Genomic DNA, 9,929 nt, shown 5'->3' on the forward strand with positions numbered 1-9,929 from the left:
CCCGTGTGCAGATTTATTAATTATAATCCTGTTTAATTCGTTCAGCTGTAGCACGTGTGGATCCAGGAGCCGCGGGGAGGCCGCGGGTTCGCAGCTGCTGAAGGCCGCAGGACAAGCGGACACCGCGGGCGGAGAGCCGCTGCGGCCGCCGGAGGATCCAGGAGAGAGGCCGCTGCTTCAGCCTGGATGGGGTCATTTATGGAGGTATGTTTATGAAAAGAGTAAAAAACTAAAACATGCTGAATAAATAAAGGCTGTAGCTCCGGTAATCTAATCTAATCTAATTCAGCAGGATTAAATGAGTTAAATAATCTGCTTGAGTTACGGATTCATGATTTAAAATTTAACACATTAAAACGGAGATTATTAATTCAAAACAAGTTAAATAAATTATTATATATTTTTAAACTTTGATGAACAAAAATGAAAGATGCAGAAATACTATAAATTAAATATATAAATATAAATATATAATATATATTATATATATATATTTCATATTTTAAAAATTTAAAACGTCACAAAATAATAATTCTCTATAAAAATCTGTTTACATTCATATAACCATGAATAAATAACCCCGGCAGAAGAGACAGGAAACCGTTTTTATCGTTTGTTTTTTATTTTTCCAAATCTGAACACAGGAAGTACAAAGCTCCTTTCTCTTCCTTTCAGAGGAAACGTACAGTTAGTGCATTCAATCCTAAAACGATGAAAAAATAGATCTGACTAAGAAGAAGTGCTACATCAGGAGGTGATGAGGTAACTCTGTCCAGGAAGAAGAAACAAACAGGATGAGAACAGACAGGACAGTCCACGCGTTGTCGTCATTATATCATTATGTACACATCAGATGCATAGAATACTTTCAAATCCATTTTACATAAATACCTACATTTTCCCCCAAAAGGCAACAAAACAAACAAACAAACAAACAAACAAACAAACAGACGACCAGCAGGGAGGCGGAGTGCAGGAGCTGCAGGCCTCTGAGCGCGAAAACACGAAAACAACATTTTATTACGGCCGACACACTCTTTAACAGCTGTTCAACACCTTTAACACGGACAGGCCGTGTTCATCCGCCAAAGGAAGTAGTCCCAACAGCCGCGCTGTTTTTTAGGGACAGATCACCCCACATACTCATGTTGTTCTTGATCATCGATGTTTGATTTGTCCTATGATGGCAGCATACATAAAAAACACACACCTGAGGAACTCGTGTGTTTTTGTAGGAATCAGGAACTACTTTCTGTGACTGTCCCTTTGAAGCCGCAGACAGGAAGTCAGAAACAGGTTGTTGGCCATAAAAAATATAAAATAACTTTTCAGGTTCATCCAGCAGAAAAAAAAAGGACCAGGACTTGAGGAGGTCACATGGTCAGTCGCCCCGTAAAGGAAATGACTTCAACTTCTGTTTAGTAACACAGGGTCAGAGATTCTGAGTGACTGGAGGAGCAGGACGTCACACGAGGAATTTATTTATTTAATTTGAGTCTCTGACGTCATGTCTGTCCTCCCTGTCTGTCCTCACGTCTGTCCTCCCCGTCTGTCCTCACGTCTGTCCTCCCGTCTTTAAGCTCACTTGTGTGTCTCTGCTGGATGAACCTGATCTGCATCATGACGGCGCTCAGAAACCTTCAGCCCAGCAGCTCCTCCTCCTCTAAAGTCTGTTTTTCAGGACGCTGGCTTCACTTGGCGCCAGGACCGAGCGGCGGGCGTTCAGTCCACAGTCTGTGTCTGTTTCTGCCCCTCAGACGTCCCCGTCAGTCCAACAGGAAGTCTGTCATCATCCAAATGAGGACGGACGTCTCAGGAGCATCCAGCAGTCCTCACAAAGGTATGCTGTGTGTGAGTGTGTGTGTGTGTGTGTGAGTGTGTGTGTGTTTTATTGTGTTGTTCCAGAAGTTATTTGATGTTTTTGTTGGTCTGTCTTCTTTCCTTCAAACTATTTTAGTACTTAATGCAAAACTCCCTTCATTTCCCCACAGGGATCAATAAAGTCATCCTGAATTCTAATCTTAATCTAATCTGAGCTGTAATCAGGAAGCCTGCATGGGCTTTTATTTTGAAATGCAGACCTTGACATTATTATTAGGTGTGTTATGACTTTACGTTCTACACAGAATCACTGAGACTGATTTTTGACTGCTGATCACATGTATTGATAATGGATCAGATCAACACTGGTTCAATCAAAGGGTCTGATTGGAATCAACTGAAGGTCACAGACATTAAATGCATCCTTTGAATCACGTGTCACCTGATAGCACAGCTAACGTTAGCCTGTCACTGAGAAGCTGCCTGTAGTCCTGATGACCTGCTGTGAATGACTGGTTTATGTTTAGCATCGTTGGCTAAACTCAGGCTGTTTAACACCCTGCAGGTGTGTGTTTCTGTCCTAGCTTCATGTGTGTGTGTGTGTGTGTGTGTGAGACAGCATGTTGCAGTCTAGTCCTCGCTGATGACGTCCACGTCCTCGCCGCCGGCCTGCTGCGTCGCGGCCCTCCAGCGGCTCACGTGTTGGCTGCCCTTCCTCTTCTGCTGAGCTTCAGGAGACTCCTCCTCCAACTTCTGACGCTTGTGCTTCGTCCGGCGGTTCTGGAACCACACCTTCACCTGCACACAGACACACACAGGTACGACTTTATGACACTGCAGACAAGAAACATTCTCAGCTCCTGTAGAGGGAAACAGTGATGTCATCAGAGGTCAGCCAGGTCCAGTGCCCCTGGGGGGCAGGAGGGTCGGACGGCCGTCAGCCAGTCAGTGCTGGTGTGAGCTGATGTAGGTCTGAAATCAACCTCCGCTGCAGCTGCTGTCAGCGCTGTGATGGATGTGTGCGAGCCTCTCTGTGATTTAAGGCCTCCTCGCTGGTAAAACACGGCTGTGACACGCAGCGCTGTTAAAACTCGCCGCGCTGGCTGCGAGCTGGCGTTGCACAATCTGCACTAAATCTGGATGACAGGATCCAGATCGACACGGCTGATAGGCTCCCAACGGCCCGAGGAGACGCTTCAACGCCGCTGATGAAGACACACACACAAACCCTCTGACAGCGAGGACGGCCTCACACACACAGTCACATGACGACAAACAGGAAGAGCTCGTCAGGCCTCAGATGGAACGTTCTGATAAACTGATGCAGAATCATTAGCAGCTGTGTTGTGTTAGCAGGTAGCGGTTGTCGTGCATAAGTCGTCAGCACTTTGACATGTTGTTCTGAGGTTTGGCACAGAGGCGTGACAGCCGATAAATCTGAAGTTTATAGATTATTATTAATAAGCTGTTGACGATTTATGGACCTTTAAAACTCGAGTCCTGTTTTTAACAGTTTATTCTCAGCAGGAAAATCTGCTGAGGACGAGCAGCCTGCCATTTCTCAGACCGGATTGGACCAACTGACCTGGACCAGCTGACCCAGACCAGCTGACCCGGACCAGCTGACCCGGACCAGCTGACCCGGACCAGCTCTGTGTGGATGGATGCTCTCTGTCGGCACACGGCTGTGGTTCATGTGTGAAGGATGACTGACGGTTTCTTTCCTGTTGTGAAATCAGCTCGTAAAAAATCACGGATGATTCACGCCGCTTCTCTGGCGTCAGGGCTTGTATCAGCGCGGCGACCTGATGATAAACCGCGTCCATCACTCCTGAGAAAAGGCAGAGCGGCTGACTAACAGCCGACTCACTCCCTCCCCCCTCTGATCTGGATCATCGCTCAAAGTCAGCCTGACGTCACATCAGAGCCAGATTACAACCAGAGTAATACTGGAAGTAACAGCACATTCATCCATTCATGTGTTTGGGCTGACTCATTCATTCACTCATCAATACTGATATATATATATATATATATATATATATATATATATATATATATATATATATATATATATATATATATATATATATATATATACTGATATATTTGTTGTTGAGAGACATTATTATTATTAGTTTTTCATCCTCCCCCTCCTACATTTCCCATGATGCCTACCTGCGTCTCGGTCAGGCACAGCCCGCTGGCAAGCTGCTTCCTCTCGGCTCCAACCACGTAGTGGTTCTTCTCGAAGGCTCGCTCCAGGCGCAGCAGCTGAGAGGGCGAGAATGCCGTCCGGATCCGTTTGGGTTTCCTGGAGAACGGCCCGTGAAGCAGCAGGTTCTCCGGACTGCTGTCCTCCCCTGTAGATACATGGATAAATGCTTTACTGACCCCCGAGAGGAAATTCAAACAATCAACAAACATGTGGTGATTCTCAGGCCCTCAGCTGTGTCTGCAGGCAGCAGGCAGCCTGAGAGCCAACATCCAGGGCAAAAACACCGCAGCCGAGTCCACAAGCTTCATGTGTCCTCACAGGGATAGAACTCTGAAGCAGCTCTAACAGTGTGTGTGTGTGTGTGTGTGTGTGTGTGTGTGTGTGTGTGTGTGTGTGTGTGTGTGTGTGTGTGTGTGTGTGTGTGTGTGTGTGTGTGTGTGTGTGTGTGTGTGTGGTTAATCTGAACAAACACTTCGTCTGTTTGACATTTGCATCTGGATCTGCTGTCAGACCACAGAGTGACGCTGCTTCAGCTCTTTAAACAAAGTCCAACATCAGGACACACACACACACACACACACACACGTAGAGACTCACACTGTTTATATGCAAATAAAAATAGAGCGAACAGAGAAGCAGCTTCATGGCTGTGATGATGGACGGAGCAGTGTCACTGAATCACAGTTACTGATGGGACCTGAGGTGAAACAGGCGTCCATCCTGTCCACGCCGCGCTCAGTGTGATGGAAGCTTCGCCATCAGAGGACAAAGTGGCGTCTGTGTGTCAACACACACACAATCATGAAGACAAACCAATGTGCTGAGACAATGTGAGACAGGACGCTTCAAGAGACTCTGAAGAGTCCTGGTTGGTTTTATTGTGTCCACAGTGTCCTCAGTGCAGAGGACACCTGTGTGTAAAGTCTCCCTGTACGCAGACAGACAGCTGGACGGTGAAGCTGCTGCTCTCACAGGTCTGCATGAGGACAAACAGTGGACGTGGACACGAAGTTCTCAGACCTGCTGATAATCAATGATCTACATCATCAAACCCTGGTCTGACGGCTGCATGAATGAATGTCTCCTGGGACTAAAGCTGAGAGGTGTTCCGACATATCGAGCTTCAGCTACACAAACTGCTTGAAGTGCGACTTCCTGTTGGGGACACGGGACGCCGCCTCCTCCTCCTCCTGCGTTCAGCTGGGTTTCCTGCTGGCGTGTTTCGACCGAGGCGATCGCAGGTTAAAATTTGTTTATCAGACGCGTGCTGCGACAGAAATCTGAGCGTCGCTCAAACCGAACGTCTTTGTGTCCAAACCGTCTGCTTTATTTTTCTGACCGTTTATTAAAATCGTACGTAAATGTTTCTGCGTATTTTACATAAAAACAAATCTGTGAAAAGAGACGCCGCCACTGACACGCAAAAAAAGTGGCTTCAAGGAGGCGAGCAGGACAAAGATGGCGGTGAGACCGTCGACACGTTCTCGCGCCTTTTATCCAACGTTAGCGTCTGCAAAGCGACATTCACATGCAAAGCGGCAGGCGGGAGCCGTGACTGATGGCCCACCCGCTTTGCAAACGTTTCAGCCGAGTGTCAAATTACCTGAAATGATCCTTTAATGTAACAAGGGAGAGGTTCCCAGGTCAGAGGTCACGGGCGCGCCGATGAATTAAACACAAAGAACGTCGACAACGTCCAAGGACACTTCTCTGAAAATATGACACACTCGTCACACTGTCCATCACAGCTCTGAAAACGCCTGACTGACTCTGAACTCCCTGATTGTCCCTGAATGCACCATGACAGAACCCAACAAAACTCGGAGCTTGAAATATTTTATCATCCTACATGTAACATCTGTTTACTTATAAAGTGTTGACACTTGTCTCATCCAGAGACAGATCAGCATGCAGGGCGGAGGATCAGACGTGTCCCTGTTAAAACAGTCCACTCCAACAAGACTCAGTAAAAACAGAAAGTCCAGTCCCCCTCAGCACCCAGCAGGAACCATGATGGAGTCACATGTGAGCAACAGTCACATGACCAACACTCAGAGAGTCTCTGTCAAAACATGAGCGATGATGGACAAAGATACGAAACTGACGAATTATCGATAAAAGCCTTCAGAGGAAGAGGAGGATGAAGAGGAGGAACATCAGACTCCTTCCTCTGAAAACAAGTCTGGGCCTGTGACTCCTCCTCCTCTCATTAAAGCAAACAAAAGACATCATGTAACCATGACGACCGGCCGCTGCTGCCAATTGGCCATCAGGCTGACGGGTATTGATATTAATTGAACCACCAGGATCAGGGTTAGCAGCTAACATGGTTAGCATAGCTGCTCTGTTTGACTGTTACTGATCAGCCCAATGATCCTTCCTCCACAGACACACACAACACACACACACCACAGAGACACACAAAACACCCTCACACAACATCTCAGAAAGCACCACTTTAGACACACCTGCAACAAATATGTGACAAAACCTGAAGAAACTCCACAGACTCACAAAACAGCACTGGAAACACACAACACCACCACAGACTCACAAAACAGCACTGAAAACACACAAAAAAACACCACCACAAAACAGCACTGAAAACACAAAAACACCACCACAGACTCACACACAAGTGAGCTAAACACTGATTACTGATCAATTCATAAACCAATAATCAGATCAGAGGAAACTCATTCAGTCTGAGGTAGCTCACTGTGTGTGTGTGTGTGTGTGTGTGTGTGTGTGTGTCAAAGCTTCACTACAGAAAATATCTTTCTTTCTTTAATCCTCACAGATTCATCCACCACAGAAAATAGTCCCCAAACAGGATTGTCTTTAAGAGTTAAAAAATATTCAGATTATATTCAGATGTAATAATCTGATATCAGATTATATTCAGATGATATCAGATTATTATCAGTGTTTGACAGAAATTAAAATAAATGTTTTAAAATCTGTAAAAACGTTTTTCTTAAAATAAGGTGAATTATGTCCGAGCTGTGTTATTATTGTTCACGTGGAAATGATTGTGATGATCATTTTTATTTATTATTAATGATCAAAGACGTTCCTGTCAATCACTTCAGCTGTGAAGGATTAAAATAAATTAATAAATCTGCGGCTGTAAATTATTCTCTTCTGACTAATCTTGAGATTTAATTTTAATGTTTGTGCTGAACACTGTAAATCATAAATAACTTCAGTTATTGTAAATGTTATTGATTGATGTCATCTAGTCGTTTCCGAGTCTGCTACATTAATTTATATTTGATTTGTTTTTATTTAAATTTAAAATTTAAAGCGAATAAAATAATAATTATGACTAAAATCTCATTTTCAGAATTAATTTAAAAAAAACCATCACAAATATTCACAAAACAATCAATAAAATGACTGAACTAAACTTTATTTAAACTTTTAGGGACAAACGTCACGTGTGTCATTTTGTCCGGTTTATGTTTATTGATCATTTAATGATCGTCAGGAAAACGCGGAATTAAATCAGCTGAGGTTCTCTTTGTGAATATTTATTTAAAACATGTTTTCTAATTATGACGCAGTTATTAGTCTGTGTTTTATCTCTCCCGCTTTGATTCACTGTGATTCAATAATCACATGAAATCATTTCTTTTTTCAAAACAATTTGTCTGCACGGGAATATAGTGTCGGACAATAACCATGCTTTATTAAATAATAAAACAGTGATGGCCGGAAGTATAATAATAACAACAACAACAACAATAATAATAATAATAATAATAATAATAATAATAATAATAAACGTTCTGCTAGGTTTTTATTGCTGGACTTTCTGGTCACATGGTCACTGATGGTGATTAAATGATTATCTGTGAATTAAATGTCAGCTTTTGTTCTGAACGCGCCGGTTACAGTAAAACTCCTCTCAGCATCATCCGCCTGTTTTAACGCTGCCGCCTTCACCTGAAGCCTGAGACTCATTCAAACTCAAACAAAATATTAAAAAATGAAATATTTGCTGACAGAAACTCAGACTGCTTCACAGACAGACCACCTTAAATCCACCTTAAATCCGCCGTCTGAGGAGAAAGTTTCTCCTTCGATCTGTTTGATTTTCAGCTGCAGACTGAAGGAAAGTTTCGTTTCGATGCAAAAAAAAAAATCACAGAATCTGAAAACGATCCGCACAAATCAGCTGAGCACATGATCAATACGCTCAGTGATCAGAGGTGATTTACAGTTTAACAACTAAAAAGAGGACATGACCTGCAGCTCAACCAGCCTGCGGGGACTGAACTCTGATTTAGACCAATTCAAAAATAAAAATAATTAGAAATAAAAATCAAACTGACGTTTTTAAACTTTTTAGAATTAAACACATCAGAAGAAAAAAAAAACATTATATCACACACACACACACACACACACACACACACACACACACAGGACTGCTGATCAATAAAGGTGATCAAATGTGTAATCAATAACAGGCCCTCCTCCCGGCTCACCTTGGAAGCGGGGCCCCAGGTAGCGGCTCCGCAGCACCCACGGGTAGAAGCTGAGCGCGTCCCGGTGCTGCGGGCTGAAGAAGCTCTGCGGGGGGATCTGCAGCGGGTGCAGCGGCAGCCCGCCGGGGCCCTGCGAGTGCGTGCCGGGCTCCTGCAGCACCATGTCCGGCCCGGCCGGGAACAAAGTCCTCGCGCTGCCGCCCTGGAAGCAGGAGCCGAACACCCCGGCGGCGGCCGCAGGGTGCAGGGGCTCGGGGAACCGGAGCGCGGTGGGCCGGATGGGCTCGTCCCCGGAGCTGCTGTTCGCCTCCTTCCCGACCAGGGACTCGATGGTGAAGCACTTCTTGTTGCTGCCGTGCTGGAACATCGTGAGCACCTGCGCTGCGTGGATCAGGGGAATGGAGCGGGTCTCAGTGGGTCCAGGTCCGCGGACTCAGACTCCAAGTCTCCCCATAACTCTCCCCGTGAGTCCACCGGTGCGCAAAAGATCCTGAGAGGGTGCACCTGGGAGTGGGTCCTCTCACCTGTCCGGGCGGTGTTTCTGCCCACTCTGCGCGTGGAAAAGAAAAACACAGACGCTGCGCTGGAAGGCTCCTCAGAGCGCCGCGGGGATCCTCCGGGCTGAAGCCGGGTTCGAGCAGAGAGCGGCGGGCAGCGAGGCTCTGATCAGTCGGTGTGAGCGCGCTCCTCCTGCCGCCGCATGCTGCAGTCTGAGCCGAGCCGGGAGTGTCTGTCAGTCCGCAGGCTGTGCACAGATACCTGCCCTGCCCTCCCGGCCAGAGGTGCGCTGAGCATGCGCAGAGGCAGCCCCTCCGACAGCCATTTTGTTGATGGATGACGGTGAAGAGGAGGAGGAGGAGTGTTAAAGGTGAGGATGAAGAGGATGATGAACATCCTGAAAACATCTCATTTAATGAAACCTTAAAGAATGAAGCCGTTTAAAAACAAACAGTTTAGTAGTGTCTCCACACAACTACACAACTACACAACTGCCGTTCCATCAGCTGCATCAAAACACTGTGTGTGTGTCTGTTTGTGTGTGTGTGTGCCTGTGTCTGAGTGTGTGTGAGTGTCTGAGTGTGTGTGTGTGAGTGTCTGAGTGTGTGTGTCTAAGTGTGTCTGTGTGTGTGTGTGTCTGAGTGTGTGTGTGTGTCTGAGTGTGTGTGTCTGTGTGTGTGTGTCTGAGTGTGTGTGTGTGCGTCTGAGTGTGTGTGTGTGTGTGTGTTTGTGTGTGTGTCTGTGTGTATATGTGTGTGTGTGTCTGAGTGTGTGTGTTTGTGTCTGTGTGTGTCTGTGTGTGTGTCTGAGTGTGTGTGTGTGTGTCTGTGTGTGTGTGTGAGTGTGTCTGTATGTGTGTGTGTGTGTGTGTGTCTGTGTGTGTCCGAGTGTGTGTCTGT

At 45.8% G+C, this 9,929-nt stretch overlaps 1 protein-coding gene across 1 annotated transcript; it reads right to left on the reverse strand.

Annotated features, from left to right (window-relative positions):
* Positions 1–600: 600 nt before the first annotated feature.
* Positions 601–9,241, reverse strand: emx3 (empty spiracles homeobox 3). The gene is made up of 3 exons (XM_028415925.1): positions 8,533–9,241; positions 4,000–4,184; positions 601–2,619 (listed from the first exon to the last, which is right to left on the reverse strand). The coding sequence occupies exons 1-3, from the start codon at positions 8,897–8,899 to the stop codon at positions 2,452–2,454; spliced, it is 720 nt and encodes a 239-aa protein (XP_028271726.1). The 5' UTR covers positions 8,900–9,241; the 3' UTR covers positions 601–2,451.
* Between the last annotated feature and the right edge of the window lie 688 nt (positions 9,242–9,929).

The sequence above is a fragment of the Parambassis ranga genome, chromosome 10 (genome assembly GCF_900634625.1).
Source record: "Parambassis ranga chromosome 10, fParRan2.1, whole genome shotgun sequence".
In the NCBI taxonomy this organism is placed as follows: domain Eukaryota; kingdom Metazoa; phylum Chordata; class Actinopteri; family Ambassidae; genus Parambassis; species Parambassis ranga.

Coding starts and splice junctions, on each gene's coding strand:
- emx3 (XM_028415925.1), bottom strand. CDS start 8,899: ATGTTCCAGCACGGCAGCAACAAGAAGTGCTTCACCATCGAGTCCCTG. Junction 4,185..8,532: donor CCTGGGGCCCCGCTTCCAAG/GTGAGCCGGGAG, acceptor ATGTATCTACAG/GGGAGGACAGCAGTCCGGAG. Junction 2,620..3,999: donor TGTGCCTGACCGAGACGCAG/GTAGGCATCATG, acceptor GTCTGTGTGCAG/GTGAAGGTGTGGTTCCAGAA.